We start from the raw sequence: 15,708 nt of genomic DNA, 5'->3' as shown, positions 1-15,708 counted from the left end.
AACAGAGGCAGAGATTGCAGTGATATAGCTGCAAGCCAAGGGCTGCCAAGGATGGACGGCCACCACCAGAAGCTGGGAGAGGCAAGGAAAGATTCCACGCAAACACTCAGCAGGAACCTGGTCTTGTTGACGCATTGATTTTGCACCTTTGGCATCCAGAACTGAGAGAGAATACATTTCGGTTAAGTCCCCCAGTCTGTGGTATTTAAACCACCCGGTTGGTGGTTAGGGAAGCCCTAGGAAACAGGTGTCATTTGAACTGAAGCTTGAATGATGAGCAAAAGGCGACTTTATGATGATCTAGAGGGAAGAGTTCCACGTAAGAGCAGTAAGGCGATGCGGGTGAGACAGGAGGTGTGACTGGAAAGCGAGGCAGGGACAGGTCTTGAGGGGAGGGGATTTGGATTCAATTAGCGTTGAGGCGGCTGTGTCATTTGAGCGGCAGAAACAGCTGTCGAGATGGTCACCCAGAGTCTTAGAAGGCAGGAATCTAGGATGTTATGTGTTGCAGTCAATAATGACAAGGTGAGATGACAAGCCCTCTCTCTGTGCTTCCCCGCCCTGCCTGGTGACCTTGCTGGATAGTCATCGTCAGTTCCAGCATTCCGGGCTGTTGGCTCTGGCTAAGGTCAGGCAAAGCCAAGGGGTGGTGAGCTTTCAACCTATCCCCTCTCGCCTCCCCACAATCGTCTTTCTCCCTCCCGGACCCGGACACCCCAAATAAGCTCTGCAAATGCAGCTTGCGGACAAGTCGCCCAGGCCCAGCGAGAAGAGAGAGATTCTGGAGGCGCAGAGGCGCTCCCAAGGGGACAGCGACAGACCCGGCCGAGCCCTGCAAAGCAGCACGCGTGCCCCGCCCTGCGCGCGGCGCGCGGGGGCGGAGCCGGGGGAGGGTGCGCATGCGCGGGACCGGCCTCCCGCGGAGGGGGTGGGACGCGGGGTGGGACGCGGGCCGGGGCCGGGGCGGGGGCCGTGACGTCAGGTGCGCGCGTGGCTCCGGCTGCGCAGGAACAGCTGGTGGCTCTGAGGCAGCCGGCGAACGGACAGGCGTGGGGTGCTGGCGACCCGCCGCGCCGCTCTGCGGGAGCAGCCGCCGCCGCCTCGCACCGCTGCACCATGTCCGGCCAGCTGGAGTGTTGCGAGCGCGAGTGGCACGAGATGGAGGGACAATTTCAGGAACTGCAGGTAGGGCCGGGCCACCTGGTTCCGCAACTCTGCTACCTGAGGCGAATCGCCTCCCCTTCCTGCTCCCCCGGCCCGGGCGGTGGGCACCGGCAGGGCCCGGGGGGGTGTCCCTGGCCAGACTCTGGGGGCCGGTGGCCCGCGTGGGCCCGCGCCCTCCCACGTCCCAGCGCTGCAGTTCTTCATCGTCTTGGAGCGCCCAGCGGGAGCCCCGTTTCCCCCGCCCTCGCCCCGGGTCCGTGCTCCGCGCCCCTCCCTCGCTGCAGAAAGTTGGTCTGTCGCCTCCGAGGGGAAGTTCCTGGCGTGTCCATGTGGGGGAGGCCCGAAGGGACAGGTATACGCTGGGACTCAGAACAGCCCAGCCCCCACCTCCGCAGGGGGCTTCTCGAACCCCACCCTCACCCATTGGGTTTGGGCAGCTCAACTGCGCCTCCGCTCTGGTAGGGCACCCCCCCCCCCCGCAGCTCTGTTCTGGAAAATGTGCTTGGGAGACGTTCACCTTGAACCCCTGGGCTTTTCTTAGGAATTGGGGACCCCCGTCCTCCGTCTTTGGAGTTCCGGTGTCGGCGCCCGCTTCTCTGGCGCTGCCGCAGGCCGAGTTTGGCGTGGTGGATGACATCTGCCAGTTCTGACAGCTGGGGTGCCTCCCTCTGCCACAGAGGCTGCTCCCACGGGGCGGGGTGGGGGCGGGGGAAGGAGGCCCCTAGAGAGAATGGCATTGCGGCCGCAGGGCCCAGGTAGGACTTGTTCCTTCCTGATGGGAGTTCTCAGAGGCCTCCTCAGCCACCCACCCTGGTGAGGAGAGACGCCCGGAGAAACCCCGAGGTTGGCCAAGGGGACTCCTGGACCGTTTTTGCAGAGGAGCTCGCTCCCTCTGCAACTACCCGATTGTGCTCGTTTTCTCCAAGTTGGGCTCTGCTTGCCTGAAACCCTCTCGCACACGCCCACTCCTCGTTTTTCCTGAACGTGGAGCTCTCCTCTGCAGCGGGTTGGCCTCTTAGCAGAGTCCACGGGAGGGGAGGGGAGGGTGCCAAGGCCGTCTGCGTGGGTCTTTCTGGACATGAGCAGCAGGTCGGGGTGAATAGAGGGAGGGGTGCTGGAGAGGCGGAGCAGGAGGGGGTGTGTGTGCCGCGTCAGCTTTGCGGGGGGGGGGGGGGGGGGAGGGGGGAGTTGGATAAGGGATGTGGGACCAGAAGGGTGTCTCTCTTTCTTGGCCTGTCCAGCGTTTGTGGACTGTTGCCACCTCCTTCAGGCCTCGGGCCTGGGTCGCACCCACTTCCCAGGGGACCTTTCTGGCTCTCCTGCCATCAAGCAGACCCGGCCAGCTCTAGACGCTTTGTCCCACTGGGCTCGCAGGTCGTGTGCAGCCGTGGAGTGGCGGCGGTGGCGGTCAGGGTCTGGCCAGGGAGAGGGGTTTTCTCCCTGTCGCTTTCGTTGTTCATCATCCGCTTCCCCTTGCCCTGCCTTAGACTGAGGGACGGAGGAGGAATCGGAACGCTTCGGAGCTATGCAATTAATGCAATTAACAGCAATTAGACAGCAAGTCTTGGCAGGCAGGGATTGTGGAGGAGACATTTGATTTGTTGTGTTCTTCTTACGTGGTGTCTCTGGAGCCCAGGTGTGTGAGGAACAGAGAGGAATTGGGAATTAATTGTGGATTTCGTCCCCTGGCGCCTAGCAAGGGTTGTGCAAGAGCCGACCCGGTGGACACTGTGATGTCTCCTGCCTGATTCTTCAGCGGTAGGGGAACCGAAATGGACTGGGCCCGCCTTTGGGAAGAGGGGCCCTGGAGTCTCAGGCTTTGGCAGCAGCGGCTGGGTCAGAGGCCTGTGACGGGTAGAAGACCGCAGAGTCTCCTGGGGGTTAAGGTCATCGACTCTGACTTCAATTCGTAGATGAGGACATTAAAGCTTGGGCATGCTAATTAAACCGGGGTCACATAGCTACTTCGTGGTCACGCTGGGGCTAGAACTTAGTTCAGCCGTCTGTCCTTGTGCTGGGAGGCCCCTCGCTGCCATATTAAATGTGAGAGGTCTGAACTCCTGAGGTGAAAGTCCGTGGAATATACAAATAATAAGTAGAGTGCACATTGTCTCTGTGTATGTGTCAGGCAGACTTTCAGTTATGAGACATTTGTTGGGGAACGAGGCGGTTGCAAGAGGTGGGCAGGTGGGAACTGGAAAGGATTCCCCCCCCCCCCACATGGTCTACCTTAATTTTCCTACATCTGCCTCAAAATCTGCAGTTCGTGGGTTTCATGCTCATCTCTCCCCAGCTGCGTCATTTTGGGGGCGCCGTACAAAGTCTCTTGTGTTCTACCTCTCCTTCCCTTTTACAAATGAAGAGAGGAAAGAGGAAACATGATTCTCCAGCCCGAGGATTTGAAAGGTCTTTAGAATTCCTCCCCATCCCCCGCAAAAGTCACACTCTCTGGGACTTTCCAGAGGAAAGGATCTGATTTCTTTTGACCGTGATTCGCATCTGCCAGGGCCTCCCTGGACTCAGGGGCAAGGTCACCGTGCAAGGGGGACTTTGTATTTGGCTGGTTGGGGTTTCAGCCTTGCTGGTGAATTGCACGTGGGTCTGAGTCCGGTATGTTTGGCCCAGTGGCCTGTGGTATGACCACAGAAGGTCACTTACAGACAGGGTGGCAGGTGGTTTAATGAGCGGTCCCGCCTTATATCACTGGAAACCTGGCCCAGGAGTGGCCTTTCCCTGAACCTGACCTCATAGAAATGCAGGGGCCTTATGGGCCATTGTAAAGATTTGGGCTTTTACTACCAATGAAATACACATTCCTCTAGCTGCTGTGTATGGGAGAGAAAGCAGCCGGGCCAGACCGGAAGCATAAAGGTAGCATCATTTCATTAAAATCTCATGAAATAGATCTTGCTATCCCCGATTTACAGAGGGGAAAATCACACACAGTCTCTGACAAAATCACTTACGAGGGCTTGTAAGTGCCGGAGTCAGGATTCGAACCCACTCTGGTAAACACCAGAGTCCGTGCTCTTAACCACTCCCCGAGGCAGGTCTGTGCCCCTGTACTCTATGGGCTTTTGTTTCTGTTCCATCTCGCGTTGCCTTTTGGGCTTCTCTCTCTGGAAGCACGTTGCACAGAAGGAACCCTGGACAGGGAGCCAGGATTCCCGGGTTCAGGCGCGAGTTCCGCCACTCTCTGGTATCTGACCTTTAGGAAGTCACCTCTTTGAGCTTGAATTTCTTTGTCTACACAACAAAGGCTGACAATAATAATAATAATAATAATTAATAATAGTAATGGGCTAACTATTTGATACATGGATTATCTCATTCAATCTAAATGACAACCCCACTTTACAGATGAGGAGGCTGAGGCTCTGTTAAGGAATCATGTTATGTTAACTTGAAAGTCAAGGAATCAGAATTTGAACCCCGGCTACCTGTGTAGGTCGGATACTTTTTGGGTCCCTAACACAGTGGCTTCCAAAAGTATCCTGAGAGCCTTAGTTCTAGAAGAAAGCTTTTGAACTTGCAGGGTCTCATTTCATTCGTGTGGTGCTTTACAACAACGTGTTAGTCAGGATTCTTAGTTGCAAGTGATAGAAACCCAGTTTGAGTGGCTTTAAGCCAAAAAAGGGGTTTATTGGCTCATGTATTGGGAAGCCCAGTGGCAAATGGCTTCAGGTTAGACTTTATCCAGGGGCTCCAGTGACGTCTGTCTCTTCTACCTCAGCCTTATTCTCAGGCAGTCTCTAAAGATGACCACCGGCAGCTCCCAGCTGACATCTACCAGCTTAGCAAACCTGGTGAAAACAGTACATCTTCTTGCCAGTAATTTCGGCAAGAGTCCCAGGGCTGACTCTCATTGGCTGACCTTGAGCCATGTGATCCCCCCTTACTGAACCAGTCATCAGGGTACTGATTGGTGGCGTGGTTACTTGTCTGTCCCTGGAACTCAGGACTGAGGTCAGTGCCAGTCAGACTACACGAAATAAGAGTAGGGGAGGGATGGTCCCATGAAGGAAAATCAAAATACCGGTAGTAAGAAAAAGAGAGGGATGCCGGACAGGTATCTTTTTTTTTGGGGGGGGAAGTAATAGAAACAGTCTATATTTGTGATTCCCAGACTGTGTCAGGACTCCCTCGCGGAGCTGCAGCAAGGTCACAGGGGCACTGTGGAAGGGAAACAATGGCATTAGTCACAGAGTGCTTAAGGCGCTAACTCGGAGTATTTCGCAGGTGCACGTTAGATCAAGCTAAATCCTTTTTGATGATGTTCTAGCTTTGTGAAGTTGGGTTTTCAGTGGTCTCTGATTAAAGTCAAGTACCCTGTGAAAGTCAGTATGGAACGTGAAATGAGGGCATCACTGTCTAATCTGATCCCAAGGTTTGAGAATCTATGTAGAGCCCAACAGGCCCACATGCATCTCGTTAGTAAAAAATTTTGGTCATTTCAGAATGAAATAAAAATATTTTTTATTAATTTCAGTGCATTATTTTTTTTTTCCTAAAAGGCTGCTAAGTTGCTAGGTCATAAATACTTTTCAGTTATTTGACCTAAGGACTTTGAAAAGTTTACTGAGACGCTCAGGTCAAACAGCAAAGTTTAGGAACCTTTGTTTTATGTCCTGATGGTGGCATTGATAGTGATACAATTGTATGTATTTGTCCAAATTCATAGAATTGTACACCTGAAAACTGGTGAATTGATATGTAAATTATACCGCAATAAAGCTCATTTTAAGAAACCAGTACATGGCCTGTGACATATACCTCATTTCCTAGCCCTTTCACAGCTGAAGAAACTGAGGTACAAAGAGATTCCACACTCAGCTAAGAAGTGGCAGACGCTGGATGTGAAGTCAGCCTGACTACGTAGCGTAATCACTTAGCTATTATGTTATCCTGCCTGACACCCATGCCAACACCTCTACTCACTGCCCATATAACAGACATTATGAATCAGTCCCTCCACGTGACTTAGACTCCTTCCCAGTATAGACTTGATACAGTTTAGGGGAAGTCAACTTGCCATCCTTGGTAGTGTTTCCATGGTGATGAGTCTTAGTTAAGTATACTCAGCATCCAGAAATCTTTATTTGCAGTTCATTCCTTGGAAAGAGAACTATATAAATGTAATGTTTCGAAAACTTAACCACGTGAGAAAGGCATAGTGATAAGGCACCACATTTTGGTGGCGGCCATGGCTCTGTTGCAACTGACTGGGTCGCCTGCCTACTTCCGATGCTCCTTGGCCAGAGCCCTGTTTGAAAATGCCACAAGATGCCATTGCTGGCAGTTCTTGCCATTAATGTTGACTCAGGAGTTCTGACCCCCCAGTTCAGACTCTTACAACTCAGCCAGGTTGTGATAAGAAGGTATCTCCAGATGTTTCACAGCTGTGCTGGGACCTGGAGCCATTAACCTTCATCCCACTGGGGCAGAGCTTGAGGCCTCAGAGGACAGGCGAGGTGGTGGATTTTCAAGTCCTCTAACAGGAACTCGCTTGTCTGTGTCTTCTGCACGTGGTGTAAAGGAGGGTAATCAGGTGTGTAGGAATGGCAGTACGGGCATCTCAGCTTACAGAGCAAATGTTAGCACTTCTAATTTTTAAAACCCATTGTACATTTTTGTAAGATATATCTACATAGTTAAAAATTCAAATAAGAGGTATGTACGAGAATTCTTATAACAGCTAGAAAAAGGACCATCAGAATGGATAATTCCATTGGGCATCCATGGAGTGGGGTATGAAGAGCAGAATGACTATACTAGAGCTACACGTATCAATATGGATAAATCTTTTAAACAGAAAAGCAACATTGAGTGCAAACTTGCAGAGGGGCGTATACAGTATGACATGTGTAATAAAGTTAAACATTCCGAGCAACACTGTGTATTGCTTACTGAAACATATCTTTGTAGCACAGATATGAAGACTTGCAAGGGAGTGATACAGGCCGAATTCAGTATAGTGGAGACTGAGGCAGGGCCCTGGCAGGAAGCAGTGGCGCTCCCGAAAGAATCCCACTGAAGAGTTTAAGGAAGGGGCTATTTATGGAGGTGTGGCAGTTAGGGAGCGAGAGCCCTGGAGCTGGGATCTGTTCTAGTCCTAAAGGGACAGAGGGAGGGGTCCGTCACCAGACCTTGGCCAAAGCTCATTGCAGGGGACGAGGACGGGGCTGTAGTGGTGGAAGGCTGCGGGCAAAGCAGGGAGGCGACAGGTAGCATGAACACCCCACCTGTCTCCCCTCCAGCCTGCCGGTCTTCTGTCCTCGCCTCCCATCGGCCAAACCTAAGCAGGCGACAGAGTGGGACCCCAGGAGATGCAGTCCAAAGACGTCAGCACAGAGAAGGACTGAGTTGATCTGGGGCGGGCATGGGAGGCAGAAATAACCAGCACAGGGGGTCACCTCTCTGGGGGCAGGGGATGGGACTGCCACCTAGAAAGAATACATAGGGGCTTTCAACCCCATGCGCACCATTACTTCTTAAGCTGAGGGTGACAAAATGAGTGTTAATATTATGTTTCTTTTCTATTATGTCATTTCTCTGTCCTTTCCTATATGTGTGAAATAGTCCATAAAATGAGCAGGAAACCAGGAAGTTATCCAACAGTACCAAAAGGTGTGTAGAGAAAAACATCTCTATAGGCTGGCTCAGCGTTGGCCATTTACGTGATTATGACCATGCAAATATCATTTAATGCGGAATCAAGTCTCATACGGCGCTTGTATTTTCTCGGAGAACTAAGTTGACATCTGTTTCTTTACTGACAATGTTTCCCTTATACGTATCCTTTTTCCCCACCCAAAGCTCTGTCTTTAGCTATCCTATCAAGTGTGTTTCTTTTTCTTGGATTGGTCTTGAACTAGACGTGTGTGTCTGTGAGGGGTGGAGGGTGGGACTCGCTTTGTGCCGCAGGTCAGGTTCTTTCTTCCACAGCTGCCTGTCTGCTCTGGTGCCCCCGGCACTCTGGGTTATTTTTAGAGGTAGCGACTTGATGTGAGAGTCAATCACATTTAATAAGCCGACGCTCCCTGTGCTGTGTGCAGAGCTGACTCCCAGTTTTTCTGGTGACTGTCTCCCATGTTCCAATCCACCGCTGACAAGTTTAAAAGCAAAAACAGTGGTTTGGCAGTTTGGTATGCTCTTTAAAAGCTAAACATGCATGTACCATGTGACCCAGCAATTCCATTCCTGGGTATCTACCCAAGAGAAATGACATTATATGTCCGCACAAGGACTAGTATGTGAATGATCATGGCAGAGTTATTCATAAGAGCCAAAAGGTGGAAATAACCCAAATTCCCAACAACTGGTGAATGAATAAACAAAATGTGGTATATCTATACCAAACTTATACTGAGTAGCAATAAACAAATACTAATACTTGCTATAATGTAAATAAACCTCGAAAACATTATGCTAAGAAGCCAGACACAAACGCCACATAATATATGATTCCATTTATATGAAATATCCAGAGAAGACAAATCTATAGGGAGATGTGTGGTTGCCAGGAGCTGGTGGGGGGCGGGGGGGGGTGCTAACATAGACCATGATGGAACGTCCGAAACTGGGCGGGGTGCTGGTTGTACAACCTGGTGAATGTGTAAGAATCACTGAATTGTATACTTAAAATGAGTGAATTTTATGGTGTGTAAATTATACCTCGATAAAGTTGTTAAAAATAATGGTTTAGGTTCTTAGTTTGGTGGCAAAATACCCAATATGGTTGTTTAAAGGTCTGCATTTTGGGGGGGACAGTTTAGTTACTGGGTTGATTAGGATTCTTTCAAGCAGGCTCCAAGTCCTTGTTCTGATCAGCTTTAAGATGACAGTGCCCTGGGCAAGAGCTTGGTGATGATGAGTCTAAGATTTGTGGCTCCTCCTCTTACCTGATGTGGCTAACTCTGCCCTGGAGGAAAGCTCTGTTTTTTGTTTTTTGGTTTTTTTTTTTAAGCCTTAATCTAGAATCTCACACTGGCTTTTGAAATGAAGACACTCAGCCCAAGTGGCAAAGCCAAAGAGAACAAAATGGACTGTGTTTGCTTATGTACTTGGGAGATCAAAGGTGTACCTCCTTCAGGTACAGGCCAAACCAGGGCCCAGGTGCAGTGGTCAGAGCTCAGCCTTCATCTAACTCACTGCCTTGTTTTCCTCTCTGTTGGGTTCGTTCTCAGGCGAGACAGCCCCATGAGCTCTCAGCTCACACCCCGCTATCTTCAAAATCCTGGAGAAAGAGTTTCTCTTTTTCAGCAGTTCTGATAAGAAGAGCCACAACTGGTGATTCTGACTCAACAGCGGGGTTGGGAGGCTGGTGCTCTGATCGGCCAGGCCTGGGTCATGTGCCCCGGAGCCCAGGCAGAGTCCGCCCACCCCCTCTCCCCCACCCTAGCCAGATCTCATAGCACGAGTATGGGGGAGGGGTGGGTCTCCAAAGAAACTGTGGGGCCATTAACCAGAAGGGGACTAAAATGCCTGGTTGGCAAAAACAACAGAAGGCCTCCATCTGGCGACCGATTCCATTTGAAGCCACTGGGCCGAGGTCGACAGGATGAAAGGCGAGATTGGATGTCCTCAGTGTGGTTCATCCTGTGCCTCGAAAAAGGATCTCAAGCCACAGGTCCACTCAGGGGTCTGTCGGAGACACCCTCGTGTGCAGAGGGCAGCCAGGGGCTCCAAGGGGAGACGAGAATCGTACTCCCCTCACGCTCACACCTCTCAGAACCACCCCATGGATGGTCGAGAGGCAGCTGCTGTAAAACGGTATGGCAGTTCCTCAAAAGAATTAAACACAGAATTCTCCTATAGCCTGGCACGGCCTTGAACAGATATTTACACACCCATGTTTATAGTCACATTATTCACCAGGGCCAGAAGGTAGAGGCAACCCAGGTGTCCGTGGATGGATGGATGGATGGATGGATGGATGGATGCGGAGGACGTAGTGTACCCACACGACGAAATACCATTAAGCCTTAAAGAGGAAGGGCCTCCTGATACGCGCTCCAGCGTGGGTGGACTTATGAAGACATTTCGCCGTGTCTAAATAAGTGGCACAAAAAGGCAAATCCTGTGTGACTCTGCTTAGAGGCGGTACCCAGAGGAGTGAGATTCTTAGAGCTGGACGGCGTCAGCATGGCCGCTGCCAGGCCCTGGCGGCTGGTGGGGGCAGGAAATGGAGTTCTTGTTTGATGGGTTCCGCGTCTCAGTGGGGCTGATGAAAAAAGTTCTGAGGATGGATGGTCGTGGTGGTTACACACCGAAGGCAATGAATGGATTTAATGCCCCTGAATTGTACCCTTAGAAATGGCTAAGATGGTTGATTTTATTGTGTGTTGTAGCACAATTAGGCAAATTAAAATGGTGAATTTTATCCCAATTTAAAACCAAAAAGCAAGTGAGAGACAACTGTCTGGAGAAAAATAGGGGTCCAAAAAGTAAACGGAACCTGCCCCACTGCTGTGGGCCTGGGCCGGAATCCGCAGGGACCGGGCGTCAGCGGGGAGTGCCCTGGGCGGCAGAGTGCCTCGCAGCCTGGTTTCTGACTCCCCTCATTGTGGCACGTCCCGAGCCGGGAGCTGAGGGCCGGAGCAGACCAGATGTGTGCGGTCTCCAGGCTCGGATCTCCCCTGAGAAGTGGTTCTGGCCAATGACAGACAGACAGAAAAAACTTTTGGGGATCAGAATGAGTCCATATACCAGGGGATGAAATATGGGAAGGCCCATAGGCCTCCTATCCCTACCCAGTCTGATGCCTTAGGACGGAGCAGAAAATAAACCCCAGGGGAGCGTTCGAAACGTGCGTGTAACGTGAACGAGGGCGTGGAGGGTTGGCGAGGTGTGGACAGCCGTCTCATGCTGCGGGTGGGGGTGTAAATTCGTACAGTCACTCTGTGGGCAGTTTGCCAAGATCTGCTAAAGCCGAAAACAAGCCTGTGCCCTCTGACCCAGCAATTCCACCTCTTTTCCCCAGCGGGGTGCTACCTCCAGCAGTGGGAATGGCTTAAATAAACCGTAGGATGTTTATAGCATGAAATACCGCACGGCAGTAAAAAGAGGGAAGTACATCTGTACGGTCTGACGTGGCCGGATCTTCAAGGCATCGTGCTGAGGCTTCAAGACAGATTGTTGTGGAATCACAGGTATCTTTCGAGACTGTTGACTTTTTTTAAAATCAAAATTATGTGCTTTAGGGGATAAGCTATGCTGTTATAACAAAGAGATTCACCCGAATCAAAAGGCTGCAATGAGGTATCTTCTTTCTCATGTAACCGGCCAGAGGGAGGTGGGGTCCAGGGTGAGTGGTGTTCCGGGTTACCTATTGCTGCATCAAATGATAACTGCCCACGGCCACGCCACCCTGAACAACCCCGATCCCATCTGGTCTCAGAAGCTAAGCAGGGTCGGGCCTGGTTAGTGCTTGGACAGAAGACCACCTAGGAAGACCAGGTGCTATAGGTGTAAAAAATAAAAAAAAATAAGAGATCGTAAGCTGACAAGGTCCTGGTAATCTGTAAGGTCAACCAAGGGTTGCCTCACCTAAAAAAAAATAAAAAACAAAACAAAACAAAAATCTATAACTGCATTTTGCTCAGGGATTCTGTAAGTCAGGACTTTAGACAGGACGCAGTCTGGGTGGCTTAACTGTGTGGTGTCCAATGCCTTAGCTTGGAAGACTTGGACTTAACTGGGACGAATCATCTGGAGGTTTCTTTACCCCTCCAGCACCTGAGTTGTTAGGATGAAAAGGTTTGTCTTATTTGGGAATATTGATCGGAGTGTCTGCATGTGACTTCTGTAAGTGCCTAGGGTTTCCATACGGCATGGGGCCTCAGGGTCGTTGACCTTTTTGCTTCAAGAGCAAGTGTTTCAGCAAATAAGGTAGAAACCACATGTCCTTCTGGGACTTTTCCTCAGAACTTGTATAGTGTCACTTCTGCCGTATATATAGCCACAACCCGATTTATATTTAAAGGGAGGGAACAGAGACCCCACCTCTCTGTGTGAGGAGTGCTAAAGGATGGGCAGTCATGTTGTAAAACCATCACAGGTTGGAAGCTCTGTCACACGAGGTCGCCTGGGATCCAGGCTGGTCTGGCTGGGGGCGGGACAGTGGGCTCTGCCATTTGTATCACATGGCTTTCCATCTCTGGCTTCAAGGTAACTGCACCTGTTGTTGACCTATCCCAGTCAGGAAAAGAGAGAGTAGAGACCAAGCCTTTCCTTATGAAAATGTGGTTCAGAACTTACACCACTTCTGCTCGCATCCCATTGGCTAACTCTTGGCTATACTGCTACGCCTAGCTGCAAGGGAGGCTCAGAAATGCAGTCTGTAGCTGGGCAGCCATGTGCCCACATGCAGCTCTGGGGTCCTGTTGCTAAAAGGAAGTGGAGGAGGATAAGTGTTACGGACAATTCATTTTGGCAACAGTGTATTTTTCATACATCTGTATGTATCTTTATGTATATGTATATAGAACTAAGTCTATGTAGAATATAGAAATACATAGATACATAGTATACAATCTGGAAGAATGCATAGAAAAAGGTCTAGAAGAAACTGGTAACAGTGGATACTTCTGCGGACGGGCGAGGGGTGAGTTCAAAGCCGACTCTAGCTGTAGCGTTTTCATCTTTAACAAGGATAATATCTTCATCTTTTACTTTAAATAGTAATTCATACTGAAGAGGGCCCGGTGACCTCTGGCTGCTGATGTTGCAGTCTTGGCCTCATCTCCCTGTGGTGGGACCCCGCACCAAACAGTGCCAGGAGTCACGTGGCCCTTTAACTTCCGGGAGCCTGCATTGCGGGGACGCTTAGGCCGAAGGCCCCACTTTCTTGAAGCCTGTTGTCTAGTCAGGGTCTCTCTGTCCCCGTCCTCCCCACCCGGCTCTGGAGGGCTCCCTTTGGTACCCTCAGACATTGGCTGTACGTAGACGGCAGTTTCAGCACCGAAGGATTCAAAAGTGCTTAAAATACAGGCGGTCTCTCTTTGGAGTACTTATTAGTTACACATGGAAGGCTGGTCGCTGGACAGGGGAGAAAGTGGGTGGACTCCGCCTTTTCTAAGCAATCAACGTTAACAGCGTGGACACCATGTCCTTCCTGATGGGACAGGCTGAGGACACAGTGCCGCTTCAGTGGCGTTCTTGCACCAAATGCATAACCAAAATCTAATCATGAAGACATAACAGACCAACCTGGATGGAGGGACATTCTTCGAAACAACTGGACCGCACTCTCAAAAAAGATCGATGTCGCGAAAGACAAGGACAGGTCGAGAGACTGTTCTTGACTAAGGGATACGAGTGGGAGTACAAGGCAGGAGACTGAATTGGGTTCAGGATCTGGGGAGAAATTGCCATCAGTGGACAGTCAGCAGCCATGTGAATTCGGACACTCTTCAAGGTCATGGTGTTGTGTCGTATCAAGGTCACATTTTCTGCGTTTGATCATTGTACCGTGCATGTTGCTGGTCTTAGGACATGCACGGGGAAGTATTTAGGACTAAAGGAACATGTTGTCTACAAGTAACTCCCAAACGATTTAGAACAGGAGTAGGCAAACTTTTTTTTGTGTGTGTGTGTCAAGAAAGCCAAGTAGTGAGGATTCTGGGCTTTGCGGGCCGTGTGGTCTTGTCACAGGAACCCTGCGGTTGTAGTTTCAGAGAAGCCGCAGACAACATGTAAATGAATGGGCGTGGCTGTGCTCCAATACAGCTTATTTATGGACACTGAAATTTCAATTTCATATATTTTTCACATGTCGCAATCTAGTCTTCATTTGATTTTTTTTTTTTTTAATCCAGCCACGTGGAACCCATTTTTAGCTTACTGCCCATACAAAATCACGGGGCTGAATTGGGCCTGATGACTATAGTTTACTGATGCCTGATGTAGAAGAACACACACACACACATACGCACATGCACGCACACGCACACGGAGCATAAAGCGAAGATGGCGCAGTGTTAGCACTTGGTGAATCTGGACAAAGGATATAGGGAACCCTTTGTACTCTCCTCACAATTCTTCTGCAAGTTTGACATTATTTAAAAAAAAAATTAAAAAGAGGCAGAATTGTCCTCCCCAGAGGCCCAGGAAGGAGAGAGCGATGATACTGCAAACACGGGAGTGCAGCCTCACATCTGGGGGCGCCGGGGGCCAGGGGAGACGTGCCCCCAGCGGCCTGCAATGTCGCTTCTGGTTTTATCCGCTCTCTTCCTTTTCTTCGCCCCTCCCTCCTCTCCTGGTTTACGCCTCGCGTCCAGAGACCCCGCTTGGCAGGCCTGAGGATTGAGGCTCTGGCCTCGCTGGTTCACTAACCCGTTTCTCTCTCTCTCTCTCTCTGCTAAACGCATTTCTCCACCGAGAAAACAGCCACTTAAAATACGTTCATTGGATTACTGTATTTCATTTCACGGTTCCTGTCCCTCATAGTGGTTCCTCCAAATCGTTGGTGTGTGTCCGAGCTGATCAAGTCCAGAGGGAAGGGCGTGTCTCCTGGCATCTGGCATCATTTACTGTGTCCCCATCTCCCAGCTTCGGGCCAGAGTCTCTTGTATTTCCTTTGGCCTCGGGGCCCTGAGAAGTTAATTCCAGGAATGAGGTGTTGAGGGAGAGTTGGCTTTAAGGGAAGAGGTATATGTATTTTTTTTCTTAGTTGACTTAACAAGAACTGTCTTGATTGCCAGGATCAGGAACCCAACTCATTCTGGCCTCGGTGGAAAGGAATTTATGAGTTTATATAACCGAGAGTGTTGGATAGCATTATGTTCAGACTTGGTTACATCCAAAGGTCGAGATGGTGCTGTGAGAATTCTGTCTCTTAACCACGTCTCAAAGTCCTGTTTGGCTTCATTCTTAGGCAGGCTGTCCCCACTGAACGGTCCCACATGTAGCTGCCACCAGATTAGCAAACCCAGGAGAAAGAGGGCGTCTCTAAACCAACACTTGCAGCCAGAGTCCCAGGGCTGACTCTCACTGGCCCAATTTGGGGTGTCCATCCATGTCAAATCCAGTCCGTTGCCAGGGGATCAGAGGACACGAATTGACCAGGGCTGGATCACGTGACCACTCTTGGCGCGGGGACTGTTATACCTCTACTCAAACCACCCGGAGTAAGAATTGACAAGAGAGGGGCCCTCAAAGTCACATTCGGTCGCTCTTATCATCAGGAAGCGCTGTCCCATGCCGCCGTCCCCTGTTCCAGTTCCAATTTTCTCAGCCACGTCACCTCTAACAGATAGTTGTAGGTGTATCGTCTTCACCGTCAGACCCTGACCTCTGTAGTCGCGTCCTCTGGCAGGAGCAAACCGTGACAAATGACCTGTTCACATTCTCTTCCACGTCGCGCCCGGCCTCCCGCCTCCCTCAGGAAACACACAGGGTCTACAGACAGAAGCTGGACGAGCTGACGGCGCTCCAGACCTTGTGCAGCAGCTCCATCAGCAAGCAGAAGACGCGACTCAAGGACCTGAAGCACACGCTCCAGAGGTAGGCTCGGCCGCATCGCCAAGGGTCAGAAGCCGCTCC

The 15,708-nt window shown here is 50.7% G+C and overlaps 1 protein-coding gene and 1 pseudogene across 2 annotated transcripts in view; both read left to right on the top strand.

Annotated features, from left to right (window-relative positions):
• Nucleotides 1–1,003: 1,003 nt before the first annotated feature.
• The window catches only part of TMEM120B (transmembrane protein 120B), a 34,248-nt gene continuing 19,543 nt past the window's right edge, over nt 1,004–15,708 (top strand). Inside the window, exons 1-2 of one of the 2 annotated variants that reach the window (XM_016153826.2) lie at nt 1,004–1,185; nt 15,551–15,669. In XM_016153826.2, coding sequence (XP_016009312.2) covers nt 1,117–1,185; nt 15,551–15,669 — 188 coding nt within the window. In that variant the 5' untranslated portion in view covers nt 1,004–1,116. The remainder of the gene's footprint in view (nt 1,186–15,550; nt 15,670–15,708) is intronic. The other variant, XM_016153824.2, reaches the window with a different exon arrangement.
• Nucleotides 11,516–11,634, top strand: LOC118603168 (annotated as a pseudogene).

This window comes from Rousettus aegyptiacus, unplaced genomic scaffold, assembly GCF_014176215.1.
Source record: "Rousettus aegyptiacus isolate mRouAeg1 unplaced genomic scaffold, mRouAeg1.p scaffold_m13_p_5, whole genome shotgun sequence".
Lineage (NCBI taxonomy): Eukaryota > Metazoa > Chordata > Mammalia > Chiroptera > Pteropodidae > Rousettus > Rousettus aegyptiacus.
This window is presented reverse-complemented; position numbering and strand designations above follow the sequence as displayed.